At 42.3% G+C, this 19,372-nt stretch overlaps 1 protein-coding gene and 1 long non-coding RNA gene across 10 annotated transcripts in view; one reads left to right on the forward strand and one right to left on the reverse strand.

The window, feature by feature from the left end:
- ARMC3 (armadillo repeat containing 3) overlaps positions 1-4,511 on the forward strand; it is a 92,224-nt gene extending 87,713 nt beyond the window's left edge. For all 7 annotated transcript variants that reach the window (XM_019973035.2, XM_070800823.1, XM_070800819.1 and 4 more), the window contains one exon: positions 3,281-4,511. In XM_019973035.2, coding sequence (XP_019828594.2) covers positions 3,281-3,490 — 210 coding nt within the window. In that variant the 3' untranslated portion in view covers positions 3,491-4,511. The remainder of the gene's footprint in view (positions 1-3,280) is intronic.
- LOC139186456 (uncharacterized) overlaps positions 1-19,372 on the reverse strand; it is a 331,485-nt gene that overhangs the window by 179,401 nt on the left and 132,712 nt on the right. The gene's annotated exons all lie outside the window — the stretch shown is intronic.

Consider the following 19,372-nt stretch of genomic DNA (forward strand, 5'->3'; position numbering starts at 1 on the left):
AATGTAAATCTTTTCTCATGATCTCTACAACCACTCCTGTATACAGCCCCATTACACGACAGTTGTCAATGTGAGCTTATGTACCAGGCATTTGATAAACATAATTATGAACAGTCTCAAATAGGCCAAAGGCTGAAACTATTACCTCTGTTTTAAAGACAAGAAAATTGATATTTAGACAAGGAATTTACCCAGAGATACAGCTGGAATTTGAACCCATGCCTATCTGAGCCAAAACCTACTACACTGCTTCTATCTGAAGATAATTCTCATTCCTGGTCAAAAATTCTGAGTGATCTCAACTCCTTGATCTCACTTTTATCCTCAGCTCTCTGCAGTCTGGCTGTTGCTCCCTCCCGACAAGGATCATAATGATCTAGTGTCTCTTTTGTTTGATACGTCAGAGAATTTGTCATTGATCCTTCCCTTTCTTCAGCACCACTTTCCTCAGTCACTTCTGTCCTCTCGTCGTTTCATCTCAGTCTCCTTTGGAGACTTCTTTTCCTCCACCCTTGTCTTAAATGTTAGGGTCTTGACCCAGAACTCAAGGTTCTTACTTTTTTCACTGGTAAAATGTCTCATCCTTCTATTCCTCCTAAATCGTTCACACCTCCTACACATACTGTTCATCTCCCCCATTTTCTTCCAGCTCCTTTCCCCCATGGCAGCCTAGATAAATTGCCCACAGACCTTATAACCTGCTCCCTGATTTCCTTCATCTTCCTGCCCCCCCATCCTTCCACTCCTCTGCCTTGCCTGCCTACCCTGGACTGATCCAACTGCCTGCCCTTTCCACGTTGACACTCAGGCTGCAGAACGTGACCGTGGGGTGTGCCACTGCCAATTCGGGATCCAAGATGGTGGTTCACGTGCTGCCTGGCCACCTTTTCCAGCTCCTAGCCAAGGACTTTTCTTATTTTCCTCAGCAGTCATGTCCCCACATCAGCCCTCCTTCCTAAGCCTTTCCATCTTCACCTCTTCCTATGAGCAAGTGACCTTTTTTCCCATTTTACGAAGTAAACAGAAACTTCCAGGTTCAACTCAGCTGAGGTTAAGAACTCAGACTGGGAATTCCCTGGCAGTTCAGTAGTTAGGACTTGGTTCACTCACTGCTGGGGCCCCGGGTTCAACCCCTGGTTGGAGAACTAAGGTCCTACAAGAACTCAGACTCTGGAGATAGATTCCATGGCTTTCATGTTAGGTCAACCCTTATGGTGACCTTGGGAAAATTGTCTGACCTCAGTCTTACTCTCTGAAAGATGGGGAATACGATAGTATTCCACAGGGGTATTTTGATGATTTAAAGTGCCTTGATATGGAATAAGAGATCACTAAATACTATTTTGGAAAAGATGATTATATTTGTGTGTGTGTGTGTGTGTGTGTGTGTGTGTGTGTGTGTGTGTGTGTCTACCCCCTACTGTGAGTGTAAAATGATTCTAGGACCAATTTCAAGGGGATCAGAGGCTTGTTCCACACATCCAAACAATTATTTGCTGCCAGCTGGGTGTCCTACAATTCAACTCAATTTGGATACTCTTTACCCGGAGATGGGGTCAGACCCCACAGGTTAAGGGCTCAGTTTTAAAAGACTGCTTCCCCCTCACCACTGCCTACTTCAGGTGACAGTCACAAGCCCAAGTTGTCACCTGCGCATCTGAGTGACCAGGTTGTAGACTGAAGGTTCCAGTAACCTCCTCCTCGTGTTCAATTAATTTGCTAGAGTGGCTCACAGAAAGTAGAGAAATATTATTATTATTACTAGAGCAGTGGTTTATTATCAAAGAGTATGACTCTTTATTATAAAAGAGTATAACTCAGGGACAGGCAGGTAGGAGAGACACAGGGCAGGCTGTGCGAAAAGGGCTCTGGGTTTCCAAGCTCTCTGAAGACACTGCTCATCAACTCAGAAGCTCTCCAAGAGTTTTGGCTTTTTAATGAATGATATATAGCATAGGTGTGATTAACTAAATCATTGGCCATTGGCTATTGATTCAACCTCCAACCCCTCTCCCCTCCCTAGAGGTCAGGGGCAGAAGTGAAAGTTTCAACCCTTCACTCACAGAATTGATTCTCCTGGCAACCAGCTCCCATCCTTAGGCAGGGTCCAAAAGTCACCTCACTCACAAAACAAAAGACACCTTATGGATCTCATCACTTAGGAAATTCCAAGAGTTTTAGGAGCCCTCTGCCAGGACGGACAAAGATCAAATATATATTTCTTATTAATATATCACAGGAGTACCAAACATCCAGATACTGTTATGCTACCATTGACTGTTGATCAGACTAGATGGAATGTAAGGTCCTAAAAATAACAACCATGCCTCCATCATCTGGGTTCACCCAAGACTCCCTGGTAGCAGTCTTTACATAGTAAGCAATCAATAATGACATGCATGTAGAAATACAGAGATGATTGAATCAACGCAAGCGTTGCCTTCTGGTACTAGGAACATTTACTGAGCCCGTACTCTGTGCCAGCATTCACAGCATGAGTTCAGTTGATCTTCACACCCACCTGCAAGGAAGGTGGCTACACCATTGTTATCGTCCCACAGATGAAGACACAGAAGCATAAAGAAGTGAGTCATGTCCTTAAGGTGACACTAATCAGTGACTGAACTGAAATTCAAACCCAACCAGCTCTCTTATCCCCTATGATGGGACTAGGAACTTTCCAGATTATTTAAAAAGTGCTTTTAAAATCAGGACAAATTGAAGGAAGAGACAGCTTCCAAAGAACATAGCAACCCCTGAGGACTGGGCAGCAGGCAGCCCAAGGACCAGCTGCTCACACGTCTGCTGGTCTGGCTGCACCAGTCTACACCACACAGAACAAACAGGTCCCTCCCACCCCACCCCAATCTGATCCCTCTCTTCAATCCCACTGCATTTCACACCCAAAGAACAGCCCAGGAGCATGGAAAGATTGATAGACACAGTAGTGCTGAAAGCCCGTGGAACAGCTTTTCTCCAATTACATTATCAATCTTGTGCTGATACAATGCAGCATACCTGCCTGAAAAATGTCCCTTCCCAGCAGGACCTACACACAAATTTCGAGTCCACAGAATCCTGAGGAACAAGGAAACTTAACACATTTTACCAACCCCTGTCACAATCCTGTACATTTTCCCAGCCTCCTTTCTAAGCACTTTTTTTTTTTCCTTTGCAAGAGTGTATATCTCACCTTCAAGCAAGGTGGGTCTTTCAACCAAGCCTTTTTCTCCGCCCCTCCCCTCCTCACTCTTGGTTGATCTCGTGTTTTCTCCCACAGGCTCTGGCTGATAAAATTGGTGTGGGCTGCTCTCTTGTTCGCGGGGAGTACGGCAGAGCCTGGAATGAAGTTAAGCTGATGAGCGAATCCCGAAAGGGAGTGATGGGGGCACTCCCTCCCCTGGAAGTTTACATAGTAGACCTCATGTTCCATCCAGGGTCCCTGATAAAGTTAAGAAGTCGCGAGGCAGATCATTACAGATTTCTCTAAACTTCCAAATGAACACAGAAGGGGTTCAAAAAAGAAATGCATTATATACCTTTCTATGGAGTTCACCAGTGGATTTTATTTCTTTAAATAAAAATCTTAGACATGCTCTCCCTGTGTAGAAATGAGGTCACTTGGATTGGACTCAGTTGTGCTTCTGATTTCAGGCTTTTGGCAAGCAGTCAGTCTGGTGAGATCATATTATGCTCAAGGAAAGCTTTTTATTCTTGAAATTAACCCACCCCACCCCTCCCATTTCCTGAGGAGCATCTCTGCCCTTTGGAAATCCTGTGTAAAAAGCCCACAGTTGCTGTTCCCCGAAAGTGAGTGCCCTGTGACTGCTATGCTTCATGTTCAGGACACTCCAGGAAGACCTGGTTAAATAAAGTCAGTGGTCTTTAATGTCCAGTCACCTCCTCTACTACCATTAAGTAACAGTATTAATATTTTGAACATTTGTAGATCTATTTTAGTATCACAAATTCCTTTCTAAAAGGAATTTTTTAGAAATTTATATTTTTCCAAATTTATCATTAAGAACAGTGTTTAGTATACTTCATTGAACTGAAAATATTCCTAAAAACTAGTTTCATACACGGTACTTGTCTATGTTGACTTGGAAACATACCTTCAGTTAAAAATTCTGATTTGCTTTTTGTACATTTTAATGCTGGGTTACAAAAATATGATTTCAAATTTATGTGACTTAAAAATTCTTCTTTTATGAAAAGTTTTGTAATATAAGAATAGGGTAAATCTTTGGGGAGAGATTGTTTTGTCAGTACTGAGCACAAAATGGGGAGCAAGCACACATTCCAAACGGCAAGATAAAATGGATCTGATATAAACAGTTTCCTTACCATGCCTTTAAGTCTAAAGCTAACCCGTCTAATCATTTTACTAGAAGACTTTTAAAAGTAACTTTGATTTTAGGAATTGAGGTGAAGATTATTCTGTGTGAACCAATGTATAATTTCAAAGAATGTGTAATTCTTTATTTCAAAATAAAGTTGCTTACATCAAATGGTGTGGTAATTATATTTATCACCCAATTTCATGAACCAGAGCACAGATTATAGGATACATACCCATCAGTGCATTTCCAAGTCTCTCTTGATGGATTACAAAGATATATAAGATGTAACAAGATAAAAAACAAATGAGCAACAGGCCTAAGTATAGAAAAGAAAGTTCGACAGGGCTGAGACTAAGTTTAGAATTCAAAACGCATTCTGTGAAAATCCTGCATACTTGTTAGAGGCAAGTGAAAATTTGACTGCCTAGCAGCCAGTGTAGAGGGGAATGCTGTCAGTTACATGACTGATGACAGGGTCCACTAGATAAAAACACAGAGCAGCTTCTCAAGAGGAACAAAGACCAGGGGAATTCTTCTTTGGGAGCTTCATACAGAGGACAAATGTAATATAAAAAATAACATCTTTGAAAAACAACCTCCCAGCAAGTAAGTTCTGGAAAGAGTTTTCATAAGCCAATGGCCAAACATCAAAATGGAATGAGGGAAAAGTTCCACGCTGAGCCACTGTGATGGTGTTCAGGTAGACACGACATCTTTTAGTCTGGTACAGACCAAACACACATTCTTTTCTTCATCTTAGAGATGATTTTGGTATACTATCTCTCTCACTTAGGTTCTAGGTAATAATTGTCCTCCACTTTTAGTAAGTAGGTTTCAGATATATTATTTCCTTGTCAAAGAAGCAGCACTGTCAATGATGGAAAATATTTTCTAGAAGCTCAAAATGATGTGTCAAATCAAATGGATATTGGTTTTTATTGACATAAAATTATTTAAATAGTAACATATTTCTCAGCAAGATTTCCTCATACTATTTGTCTGCCAAAGGCAGTAATCTGAAGATACCTGGAGATAAGAGGTAAGGAGTTTCAGGAAATACATTTCCCTTTAGCACCATTCCCAGAAAGGCTATAAACCACTTACTGGTGATTTGTTTGCTTTTTTGTTTTAACCCAGTTGAATAATACGGATAAGATAAACTGACAATATGAAAACTATATGGAGAATATCACCATTGGGCATATTTTGGGGGAATATTTTTTAGAGCAATACAATAGTATCAAATTACTTGAGTTTAGTATTTAAAAGTACTATTCTTAATCTAAAATTACCTGAATATTTTTAGATAGATCACTAGCAAAAGCTTTGCTTAGACTTATACTTTTAAAGCCAGAAACATCATTATTTTAATAATAAAAGTAGACTTGACTTCAAAGGACAGCCATTGAAGTGTCAGGAATGAATATATTAATATAGCAAATTCAATAAGGCCCTGGTATAACTCACACAGTACAAAGGACATGTAGGATAAGCCAACAAACCAAAAATTACAATTTGAAAAATAGCATTGTTGGAAAATGTAAAGAAATGTTACTGTGGTGATTTTCCTTATAAATTTAATAAGCCTTTATTATTGAGAAGCAATATAATAATAGTGGCAAAAAGCCCAGGTTTGTGAGTGAGAGTTGGGGATAAGTTCTGCATATACCTTTTTCTACTTACGTGGTTTTGAAAAAATTACTCCTCTGTCTCTCAATTTACTCATCTGGAAAATGGAGATAAGTGATAATGAATAGTTACATGTTGTTTACCGTGTACCAGAGGCTCTTCTAAGCCTTCATTGAATCCTTCCAGGAACTCTTCGATATATAGGTGATATTACTCATGTTTGGCAAGTGGGGCACAGAGAAGTAAATTACCTCTAGTTCATTCAGGTAGTAATTGGCAAAGCTTTAAATCTGAACCTAGTTTGTAGAGGAGATGCTCCCAATTTATAGAGCTACTAATCTAATAAAGTTACTGCAAGGATGAAGTAAGACCGTGTATGTAAATGACGTGTGTGTGCGTGCATGGAGGAATGGGGAGGTTATGTGAGTACATGTGGGTGCTTATAGCTTTGTATTCTATTCTCACAATGTTCTGTTCACACCTCTGTCTTTAGCATGATTTGAGGGCATTCTTTATTCTTCATGTATCTCTTCTTTTAGATCAGAGGTTAGCAAATATTTTCCTTAAAGAGTCACAGAGTAAATATTTTAGGCTTTGTAAGCCATACAGTTTCTATTACAACTCAACTCTACTATTGTAGCACAGAAGCAGCCAGTTGATCATACCTAGACAATAAATCTTATTTAATAAAACAGATGTGGGCCAGACTTGGCTCACAGGCCAGCTTGTCAACCCTTGCTTTAGATGATGACCACTTTGAGGGTAAGGACATGGAGAGAACTGTATTTAACCTAGTCCCTGGGCTTCCCCAGTGGCTCAGATGGTAAAGAATCCGCCTGCAATGCCAGAGACCTGGGTTTGATCCCTGAGTCATGGCAACCCACCCAAGTATTCTTGCCTGGAGAATCCCCATGAACAGAGGAGCCTGGTGGGCTACAGTCCATAGGGTCACAAAGAGTCGGACACAACCAAGCGACTAAGTACTGGACACCTTGAATAAGTGTTAAAGAGAGACGCTCACAAGAGCATTTTGTCTTCTTTGGTTTCTCTGGGTTCTAAGATGGATCTACTTGATAGTAATCTGATGGATGCCAAAGCAGCTGCCTTATTTTTCAATAAGGATGAGGACAGGGACTTCCATAGCAGTCCAGTGGGTAAGAAAGCATGCTTCCACTGCAGGGGGTATGGGTTCAAACCCTAGTCCAAAATGAAGATCCCACATGCCGTGCAATGAGGGGGAAAAAAAAGAGAAAAAAAATAAGGGTGAGGATAAATTTGACCTATCTAAAAAAGTAAATAAATTTCTTTCTCTTTGATGTGTGAAGGGTCTGAGGTTTCACCCCAGTTGCAAGCTAAGTGCCGCCATTTTTGTTGGCATGAACATGAGATGCCCAGGTCAGAGACAATGGGCTTTGTTCTTCACGCACAGCAAGCAGCAGAGACAGCGTATCATATCAGGCACCTTGCTCCCAGTCCCATGGACAGACCCAGGTGGACGCCTGCAAGCGCAGTGGGTGTGTCCCAGAAGAGGAGCCCTGAGTTCAGAGAACCTAATTTTTATGTGGGCAGGAAGCATCTACCCTTTTCACTATCTTTCCCAGGCTTGTTCATTAGCATCCTTGAAGACAGAGTCTAGAGCAAAGGGCAGTCAGGAAACCTCTTTTCATAAGACAGAAAAGAGGGAGATCCAGGGAGAATTGTCTCCCAATAGCTACATCACTTCTTCCAGTATGTGAGGCTTTATGGAATTTCTCATCTATAAAATAGAGATATTGATACATTTTGATACAAAATTTTAAAAATTTTATGAACATGTATAAAGTCAATTCTATTTATAACTATGTTATTTCAAGAAAAGTGACAATAGATCAACTCAGTGACTCATGAGCCAACTTTTTCTTTTCTCTGGCAGCATGAAAAGAGCATTAGTGAGAAAGTATGGTCAGTCAGTCAGTTCAGTTGCTCAGTCGTGTCCGACTCTTTGCGACCTTATGAATCGCAGCACACCAGGCCTCCCTGTCCATCACCAACTCCTGGAGTTCACTCAAACTCATGTCCATTGAGTCGGTGATGCCATCCAGCCATCTCATCCTCTGGCGTCCCCTTCTCCTCGTGCCCCCAATCCCTCCCAGCATCAGAGTCTTTTCCAATGAGTCAACTCTTCGCGTGAGGTGGCCAAAGTATTGAGGTTTCAGCTTTAGCATCATTCCTTCCAAAGAACACCCAGGACTGATCTCCTTCAGAATGGACTGGTTGGATCTCCTTGCAGTCCAAGGGACTCTCAAGAGTCTTCTCCAACACCACACTTCAAAAGCATCAATTCTTCGGCGCTCAGCCTTCTTCACAGTCCAACTCTCACATCCATACATGACCACAGGAAAAACCATAGCCTTGACTAGACGAACCTTTGTTGGCAAAGTAATGTCTCTGCTTTTCAATATGCTATCTAGGTTGGTCATAATTTTCCTTCCAAAGAGTAAGCATCTTTTAATTTCAGGGCTGCAATCACCATCTGCAGTGATTTTTGGAGCCCCAAAAATGAAGTCTGACACTGTTTCCACTGTTTCCCCATTTATTTGCCATGAAGTGATGGGACCAGACGCCATGATCTTAGTTTCCTGAATGTTGAGCTTTAAGCCAACTTTTTCACTCTCCTCAAGAGGCTTTTTAGTTCCTCTTCACTTTCAACCATAAGGGTGGTGTCATCTGCATATCTGAGGTTATTAATATTTCTCCTGGCAATCTTGATTCCAGCTTGTGCTTCCTCCAGCCCAGCGTTTCTCATGAGGTACTCTGGATAGAAGTTAAATAAACAGGGTGACAATATACAGCCTTGACATACTCCTTTTCCTATTTGGAACCAGTCTGTTGTTCCATGTATGGTAGTCATCCTCAACTCACCCTACTAATCTTTGGACTACAAATTGAAATCCAAATTCAGATTAAGCCTCACCTTTTTCCCTAAGCTTCCTCAAGATGCTCTTCGCTCTTCTGATGACCTGCCATGACATTGCCATTGACACTCACCTTAACATTTTCCCTCATGCTTACTGCCTGGCACTGCCACTTTCCTCACACACGTGGCTACCACATAGTAGCTGAGACCACACCTGGTCTTTGGAATCAGAGAGACTTGGGTGCAAGAATCCTGCTTCTGCCATTCCTAATAGTGAGATGTTGAGCAAATATCTTGGCATCCTTGTCTCTAAAGTGGGGATGTAGTTATAATAATGCCATCATAAGGTTGCTCTAAGGAATAAATAAGAGGATGGACATATTCACTATACCTCTAAACATGGTAAGCATTTGACAACTTTTAGCTATTAAGTGTTGTTCTCTCCCAATGAGACAAAACGCTACTTTAGGTCTGGCATCCACCTTAGAGGCAGAGTGACCGGCACAGAGACAGCCTGAACAGTATTTGCTGACTGTCTTTGTGTCTTAAACTAACTCACCTTAAAGACTACAAGAGGGTTTTCATTTTCACATGGACCCTTTTGAAAGTCGTCATGTGGTAAAGAAAATCACTCCCATCTCAGACTCCCTTTTGCGTTTCAGTGCAGAGGGTACAGTCAGTGATCACACAGCTACTTTTGAACTTGCTCTACAGGAAGTGAATATGCAGTGAGCATTTCTGCTCACTGTCTTTGAAGTTCATGGCTGAAATCATTCCCTACGATGCCTCTCTTTTCTTTTTTTAAAAAAAAGTAATTTTATTTATATCTTTTTGGCTGTGCTGGGTCTTTTTTGCTGCATGGGCTTTTCTCTAGTTGTGGCAAGTAGGGGATACTCTCTAGTTGCGGTTTGCAGGCTTTTCATTGCAGTGGCTTCTCTTGTTGCAGAGCACAGGCTCTAGAGCTCATGGGTTTCACTAGCTGCTTTGTGTGGGCTCGGTAGCTGTGGCTCCCCAGCTCTGGAGCCACAGGCTCAATAGTTGTGGTGCAAGGGCTTAGTTGCTCCGTGGCATGTGGGATCTTCCCAGACCAGGGATCAAACCCACGTCTCCTGCATTGGCAGGCTGATTCTTTACCACTGAGCCACCAGGGAAGCCCTGCCTCTCTTTTCTTTTGATTGCATAGTCTTTACTTTGAAAAGAATGTTGAAAATCCCAGATGAATCCATTTATACCTATACTCTCAAGTCATTTATCTGCTGAATTGTTGATGGTCATGATCCTACATATACAATCTTCTAATTGTGAAGTCATGCCCCCATCACCAACACTTTGCCTACCCCCAGGATGTGATCTGTGTGTGGCCGCTTCTCTGGGAAAGGACATAACATTACTTCCACGGCTTGATGACTTCTTACTGCTGCTTGGTCCAGCTTGTCTGTGATTTTGACAGACTCATCTTGCATATTTCCCTTTGAAAATACTACTGGTTTGTATGGTTAAGACTACTTTGTGTCTTTTTAACTTGCTAACCATGCATAAAGCTCCCGATTGGCTCAACCTTTCCACTAAGCTGAACTGACACATGGGGCAGGCCCTAGATTTTACAAGTCCCCACCAACAAGCATCCACTTTAGGAATATATTTCAGTCACAAGCATCTGGGTCTGATCTCATCAGGATGAGCTAAGAGCCACCCGTTTCCTTTTCTAACTGGTAGGTATCAGCTCCCAAGCTCTGCAGACAGTCTGACTCTATCTTGAGAAAGTCCCAGTTTGTTTTACACAAGAACAGCTGGCATACAAATGGAATCGAGCACTTTTAAGTAGTCATTAATCACAGTGATGAGAACAGCTGAAACAAACAGTGTTCCCTAAGTACTTACATATCTGACATACAAATCGAGTGATAGTCCAATTAGTTTATTTATGGGTTCCTTTCTTTGAAAAATCTGAATTAGTGCCTATCTTTTCCTTTCATTTCATAGTCTTTACTTTTAGAAAAACTTTGAAAAATCCAGATGAATGCATTTATATCTGTATTATCAAGTCATGTATCTGCTAAATCAATGATAGTCATTATCTTGCATACAGAATTTTCTAGCTGTATGATTTCATTTGTCTGGCTTTCTAGAAAAAAAAATTAATCTCTTTTTATCAATACAAATAAAAGAGAGACAGATAGGAAGAAAGATAAATATGCTGGTTCCTAAGATGCTTATAGAATAGAAAGCTTGGTTTGTATCCTTTGTATGTAATTATTTACTTCTTTGAGAATTAGGATGAAAGGGGAAAAATGAACTGATGAATGAGATAGGGAGACTTTCCTTGTGCAGTTTTTAACTTTCCCTAGCTAATAGAATAAAAAATAAATAAAAAGGAAGCTAAGAATTTCTTGAAATGGACTATAGGCTTCCTCTCAGAAGTAACAATATGGAACCCATACTAGCTGACCCTGGAGAAGGGCATGGCAACCCACTCCAGTGTTCTTGCCTGGAGAATCCCATGGACAGAGAACCCTGTGGGCTAGTCCATAAGGTCGTGTAGACTCAGACACAACTGAAGCGACTTAACACACATGCATCCTAGCTGGCTTTAAGCAGTGGGACTTCCTTGGTGGTTCAGTGGCTAAGACTTAACCTTCCAAGGCAGGGGGTGTGGGTTCAATCCCTGGTTGGGGAGTTAAGATATTACAGGCCTTACGGCCAAAAAACCAAAACATAAAACAGAAGTAATATTGTAAGAAATTCAATAAAGACTTTTAGAAAAGATCCACGTTAAAAATTTTTTTTTTAATGAGTGGCACAAAATTTAGCAACAGGAAAGCCCTCTCCTGGGCCCAGGATCCATGATTGCTAACTCAACATTATTGGTGAATTAAAAACATTTACAGGATAACTCAAATGCTCTCTTCTGATGCATGTTCTTTATGAAATGAGTACCCTGGGACTCAGAATCGCCAAGTCTGATGCTGTTACAATATCACGTTCAGAGGATATGCTCACGAATGTGAAATCCCACAGAAAGGAAAGGAAGTAATGAAGAGAGTCATGGAAAAATCTCTTAATACAGACTGTCTGCTTAGTTTCAGGTTCACCACTGAGTTATTGGCACAGTCCCAGCAGCCTGGGCTGGGTGAGAGTGGGGGGGATGGCATCTGGCTGAGAACCCGGTCCAGAGCCTTAACATAAATCACCCCAGGAGAGAAGCCAGGTCTGCCTTCAGCCTGCCACTGACTGAACTTCAGGTCCCTTGGAGTCAGAGGTCTTGGAAAGTGACTCCTCCAAGGACATGTTCTGTTGTCATTTTTCAGTTGGCACCATGCACATGTGCGCCATGTACAGTTGGCACCACTGTCAAAGAGGCCATGTAGGAAGCATGCAAAAACACACAGGGTTCAGCTGTGAATCGGAACCTGCACAGAGAAGGTCAGAGTCAGTCTTTGATGAGCACCTCAAAGTGTTCCTTCAGCTCATGTTTTCACATCCAAGGCTAAGTGTGGATATTAAGACAATCCAAGCAGACTTGAAAATAACTGTTCTTCAATTTTTTAAAAAGTTGGAACTAAACTTTTGTTTTAATGTGTGTTCTTGTCTATAAAAAGACAATTAAAAATACATGAACTAAATTGTTTAGGAAATTTGAGAATGTCTTGGTTGTGAATGCCTTCAGCTTTAAAGTTTTATTATTTCACCTTTGCTGTTTGCTGAAAGCAGGGCTGAGAACATGTGATTCCGAAATACAGCCACTTGGCAAACTAAATATTTTTAGCTGAAGGAACCTGAGAAATGGCAGGTACAGGCAGGTCTCCCTGACCTTCTCCATCACCCTGAAGGGGTCATGAGAACCTCATGTGAGAGGCAACCTCCTTATACCAGGAGGAAAGGAGAGTCCTTATCTCCCAAGATTAAGGGACCCACAGGACTCTGAACAAACAGACCTTGATAACTTTCCCTCAGGCTTCTCTGGTGGCTCAGTGGTAAAGAATCTGCCTGCAATCCATGAGATGCAAGTTCGACCCCTGGGTCAGGAAGATCCTCTAGAGAAGGAAATAACAGCCCACTCCAGTATTCTCGCCTGGGAAATCCCATGGACAGAGGCGCCTGGTGGGCTACAGTTCATGGGGTCGCAAAGAGTCGGACACGACTGTGCGACTGAACGACTTTCAGTTTCCCACAATTAGCTTAGACCCTTTCCTCTCATCAGTTTTCCCCCACAACTTCCAGTCTCCACCAAACCTGTATGAACACTCTCAGGTTTCACCTGTCTTGGTGTCTTCATTTTATGAAAGCTCTTTTGTAACATAAGGCTTATATTAAATAAATGTGTATGAAAGATTAAAAACTATCTATGCCACACGTTCCATACATTAGGCCAGGGGTTGACATTTGTTGCAAATTTGAGACAACATATACCCAAATATTTATTAGCAAGTGTCTCTTAGATTTCCCAACCCATTAAAAGCTGGGGAAAAAATCCTTGCAAATTTTCAATTGGGTATGAACTGATCTTTGATGTTGTTAGAAAGGTCTTCCAGTCTATGGGCAATTGTTTTCCAGCTTAATTGAAAATCTTCCACTTTTTGTAAATTATCACTTTTATTAGTTTCCTCACAAGTTTCTTTAAATTTTTAATAAGTGAAATCATAATTCATTTTATCATCTATCAAGAAATGGTTCTGTGTATGTATATATAAGAATCTGAGCCATTTCATAGCTGGCCAAAATTACAATCAGATTCTGTTAAAAATCTTTAAAATTTTTATTGATTGATGTTCAATTCTGATATCAGGTGACAAATTTAGTCAATTATTTTTTGACTTGAGGAACTTATCATATTTGATATAAGTTTCTCTGTTTTTCTATTATCTTTTTTAAAAACAAAACAGAAAACTTCTTTGTTTTATTCTGCAGCAAACTGCAATTGCCATTCACATGAAGTTTAAAATATTTGTTTTCCAGTCTTTTCTTTTCTATTCTGATCTTAATATTAGTTTTGCCATCTCCACTTAATTCAGGATCTGTATTCTGCTTTTAGGAGAAGGCAATGGCACCACACTCCAGTACTCTTGCCTGGAAAATCCCATGGACCGAGGAGCCTGGTGGGCTGCAGTCCATGGGATCACTGAGAGTCGGACAGACTGAGCGACTTCACTTTCACTTTTCACTTTCATGCATTGGAGAAGGAAATGGCAACCCACTCCAGTGTTCTTGCCTGGAGAATCCCAGGGACAGGGGAGCCTGGTGGGCTGCTGTCTATGGGGTCGCACAGAGTCGGACACGACTGAAGTGACTTAGCAGTAGCAGCAAGTCTGCTTTTAAGTTTTTAAAATTTGTCCATATTTATTTTATACTAAAAAATAATTCCATTGTATTATAATTAAAATACTAGGAAGTATTTCAATTTAATTATCAATTAAGATTTACACAGTTGTCACAATAACTGGAGCTGTCAGAAAAAAGTATTCCAAGAAATATGCACACAAAAAATAAAAAGTAAAATAAATAAAAAATAAATGTCTATGTCTTTCTTTTGTTAACCTGCATTTGTCAGTCCAATTCACAGGGACCGAGCTAGAGGACCCAGGAAGGTAGTGTGAAAAGGCTTTTTCTTCCCCTGCACTGAAGTGCGCTGACTTGAGTGGGTTTGCCCACTTTCTTGTCTTTATAGATTTATGCCATTGGGCTATTTAATCACTAAAATACTTGGACCTTGAAAATATTTAGATGATGGGCTTCCAGTGGGCACCAGTATTTGTTGGTATGCTATTTTTGTTCTTGGGATTTGGGAATAAGGTTTCCACAGGGAGTAATATTTGTACCTCTCCTCAAGCAACTGAATCACTCACTCCCCAGTCTCCTAATTACTGATGTAAATTGTTGGCACATTATAATTAGCATAATGCCTGGAAAGGGTATTCCATTATAATTATTTTTTAAGACTCTACACACAGATGTAAGCAAAATTTGAAATGACCATCTGCAGACAGAATGGTGGGAGAGTGTGGGTCATGGTTATAACCAAAGGCCATCACTGAACACCCAGGTTCTTAGCCTGGCCCTGCTACCCACTGACCGGATGGTCTCAGGCAAGCGACTCCCTGGCCCAGAGTTTCTTTGCCTGGAAAATGGCAATGACAATGGCTCCATTCTCATGGGGGTGCAGAGAGAATTATATGGATGCATAATCGTAAAGCAGTTTAAAAAAAAAGAGAGAGAGAAAGAAAAGAAAACAGTGCCTGCCACAGAGAAAGCACCAGATGAACGCTCACCCTTTTGGGCTGGTTCATGCCGTGCCCAGGGACCCAGATTTCCAGACATAATCAAAAGAAAGGGGAATCTGCGGGGAGAAATGATTCGCAGCCTGCTTCCATTCAGTGAGGGCTGCCCTGGATATAATAACAGTCCATCAAAACACCGCCCAGACCAACCGGAAAACCTCCTTCCTCTCCTCACCCAGGCTTTAAGGGTGAGCTAAGGTGAGGACAGTCACGCCCTCTCGCTTTTGCATCTGAAAGCAAGACTAGCAAAACCTCCAGCGGTTTCTGACAGCCCCAGGAGTATGATAAAAGGTCTCTTTTTTCTTAAAAGAAAAATCCTTTTAATCACTCAGTGTCAGGAGATGGGACTCTGTTGTCAGACACCTGGAGACTCTGGCTCCCTTTTCTGCCCCCTGCAGAGTAAGGACTGGAGGAGGCAAGAGCCTTGACAGAACCCGTGAAACCCAAAGGCAGGGGAAGGGCCCAGAAAGTCCAGTGTTTGCTGACCTGTAGGGCTCCAGACAACAGCTGGGCTTCCCAGGAATTCAACACTGCCTGCAAAGTGGGGAGCTTCTCCACCTTCATACTTGACACCTCCAGCTGCACCCCTGGCAAACCCTCTGGTAGCAAAGCTGCTTTCCTTCCACTCTTCCCTCCCAGCCCCCCACCCCCACCCCTCATCAGAGCCTGCTCTCCAGGGCCTGTCAATTCCGAAGCCTTCTTCCCAGAATAATGAACTCCTCATCCAGGCTGTAAAAGACACCTTCTAGGAGAACCTGCATTTTTAAAATCATAAAAAACTTGAAACTGAATGAATGACTCTTGAATTGTGGAATTTCAAGTATCGGTGAACATATATAAGATGTATTATTTTGTTTTTAAGAGATACCTGCTCATTCTACACAGTATGGAAACTACTGCAAAGAAGAAAAGCATTTTTCTATCAAGCTAGAGTATTTGTGTTTTGATATATTCCTTTCCATTCTATTAATCTGGACTTTAAAAAATGTAATGACCTGCTGAATACGCAGATTTTGTTCCTAATCTGCCCCTCTCCCCTCACCACACACACACACACACAGAGAGCACACTTATTTAGGAAGGATATTGGGGAGAACGGTGGGGACAAGGGAGCTCCTCCCAGCAGAAGGCAGCCTTGGGCGTTCAGAAGTCTCCCCACAACCCCGAGCTCCCTGCCCTGGGTGCAGCCACTGTGCACCCCCCTGCCTCCCCGCCCCCCGCCACCCCCCTCCCTCCAGCCGCCCCCGTTCAAGGGAGGGCTGAGCAGCAAGAAACAAGTGTGGAGAAAAGAACTCGAAAGTGCTACATTTCCTGCATCCTCTCCCTGTGCTCTGAGTCACTGGCCCTTTCTCAGAGGCCTTGGCTTTATGGAATAGCCGTCACAACCCGTGACAAGCTGGGTGATAAATAGGATATTGATGGGCAATTACCTGACACCAAATAGCTCCATAAATCAATGTGCTGGAAGCTGGTACCACAGTCAAGGGCAGCTTTCAGCGAAGGCAGGCCCCACAGCCCTTCAAGGGTTTGCTGAGGAGCAGAGGCAGCTTTCTGAGCACCTTGTGGAGGATGGGAGATTTGCTCAGTGGGGAGCAGATGGCCCCACCCCTGCCATGCCGCAGTGCCAGGGTGTGGGGAGTCACTGGAAGGGTTCCAGCTCTGCACGCCTGCCTCTGCACCTTCCTGCAACTGCCAGCTCCATTCCTCCTGACCTCTGCCAGGACTGAGAGCCTTAAAAATAGTGTTTAGGATTCTGAAAGTAATACATTCTCACTGTAGAAAACGTAGAGAATTTTTAAAATGTAGACAAATATATAAAGAAGCTACTGTCACCCACAGTCCCATGACTAGAGGTAACTAATCCCTGTTAGCTTATTGTCCCCTTATGTGCGTGCTTAGTCGCTCAGTCATGTCCAACTCTTTGCAACCTCATGGACTGCAGCCCACCAGGCTTTTCAGTCCATGGAATTTTCCAGGCAAGAAATACTGGAGTGGGTTGCCATTTCCTCCTCCAGGGGATCTTCCTAATTGAGGGATCAAACCCACATCTCCTGTGTCTCCTGTATTGACAGGTGGTTTCTTTACCACTGTGCCCTCTGGAAAACCCCTTGTCCCCTCAAAGATTTTAAAAAATAATGATGCTACCCATCATCCTGTATGCTAAGAAGTGGTACATTTTCATCCTCCTCCCCCACCCAAGGACACCCCTCAAGGACAAAGATTTTCCCCTAACCCCTACCCCCATCTCAGAGCCAACTCAGCTTTCCCTTGCTCAAAAGTCACAGAACTCAGTTTCAGGCAGCCACTTTCTTGCCCAGAAGCTTCTAGCTGCCGTGATGCCTAAGAGGCTAAGTCCTCCCTGTGCTGTGCTTAGTCGCTCAGTTGTGTCTGACTCTTTGAGACTTCTGGACTGTAGCCTGCCAGGTTCCTCTGTCCATGGGGATTCTCCAGACATGATTACTGGAGTGGGTGGCCATTTCCTTCTTCAGGGGATCTTCCCAACCCAAGGATCGAACCCAGCTCTCCTGCATTGCAGACAGATTCTTTACCGTCTGAGACACCAGGGAAGTCCTCCCTACTCAGTCTTATTCAGGTATGACAGAATGTGTCACCCCAGCCACAGACTGTCCCCACACCCCCGACAGGAAAAATGTCTTCCCACAAACAAAACCAGAAAGCTAGACATCTGGTCTTAAAGATATACATTTCAGAAGCTCCAAGCAGAACTGTTTACAGAAGAGAATGTTGCCAGAGAAAACCTTGACAGTCCTGTCTCCAGGGAACCTCCTTCCTGGGACAAAAAGAAGACAGAACAGAGGCCCTATTCCCTCTGCCCTATGGGAGCCACTTAGAAATAATAAATGAAGTGAGATTGCATGATTTAATAAAGTCCCCTAATATAGTTATTTTGCAGATAATCACTGAAGGTTTTCAAAAAAATTCCTTTAGACAAAATCTTAAATATGCAAAAAGCAAGAATTGCCCCCAGATGAACACTCCTTGAGAAGCGTGCATCTTTCAGGCAGTCTGTGTTAGACCAATCCAGGACACAGACATTTTGACTTGCTGTGGGGCCAGAACTCATTTCTCATAAGGTTCCTTCCCAATTACAGCCGAGATGGAATTTACCCCTGTGTTCATAGTCACGCAAGCATGTCTTAATGAAAAACACACCTTCTTGGAGCCCTCTAACAAAATCAGTCCCTCAGCAGGAGAGTGAGAGCTTGTCTGCCATTCTGCATGGAAATGCACATTTGCATGCTAATTACGCAGAAAGCTCCTCCAATTCACTGAGGTGTTATGGAAATGCTAGGTCAGAATTCTAGAAGTCCCCCATTTTGCTGTCCACGGAGAGGAGTACAAACTGAGGATGGTTTAGCATGAAGCAACTGGAATACAATTTATTTTTAGTCATTTAAAAAAAAATCCACTTTAGCTGAATTAATCATGTCCGGATTAAGCAGAGAACGCTCTCTTGGAGTTATGCTGATTGTGGATCAGAGCAGACAGCTTATTCTTTTTCCCGTCATTTACAGCTTAAGGAGGCCCTTTCACTCTGAACTCGAATAGAAGAAAATATAAACATCAAAACTGGCAGACTGCTCCACAGAGCCACAGAACCACCACAACTCCAAAGGCTCTGTTCAATAGCTAAAAAGACATTGTCTTCAAATAGGGTTATAATCGAAAAGAATTATTTTTCGATGGAATAAAATGAAGCTGCCTCTCTGCAGCAAAGTCAATCTCTGAATACAATTTGAAAACTGCTTTCTTTGGAGGAAAACAAGGGAAAGATGGGGGACCTACTTTTACTCATGCATATAAATGAGAAGTAAAAGGCTCTTTTGTTTTCTTTGCTCCTTCCTCTATATTTGCAGGTGATGGGCGACATTACTTTCCTTTTCAGAGGGAAGTTGTTTCTTTTGTTCTGCCATTTTTCTGTTTTGCCTCTGGAAGGTTTTGCCACCCTAAGGATGCCGGAGGGAACTGGATGTTTTTTGTACTATTTCTTAGACTTTGACTGTTGGTGATTTATGTTCTGACTTCTCTCCGTTGGTGCTAACCTTTCATCTATTCTGAATGTTCTTTCACAGACTTGTGAGATTATCTCTCAGAGCAGCATTCCCATATTAACCAGAAACTCCTAGAAGGCAGGGACAGTGTGCCTGCCTTCTCATCCTTACTGGATCCAAAATCAGCCCAACCCAACTCTCCTGGAACTAGAGGCC

Source organism: Bos indicus, chromosome 13 (assembly GCF_029378745.1).
Source record: "Bos indicus isolate NIAB-ARS_2022 breed Sahiwal x Tharparkar chromosome 13, NIAB-ARS_B.indTharparkar_mat_pri_1.0, whole genome shotgun sequence".
Taxonomy (NCBI): domain Eukaryota; kingdom Metazoa; phylum Chordata; class Mammalia; order Artiodactyla; family Bovidae; genus Bos; species Bos indicus.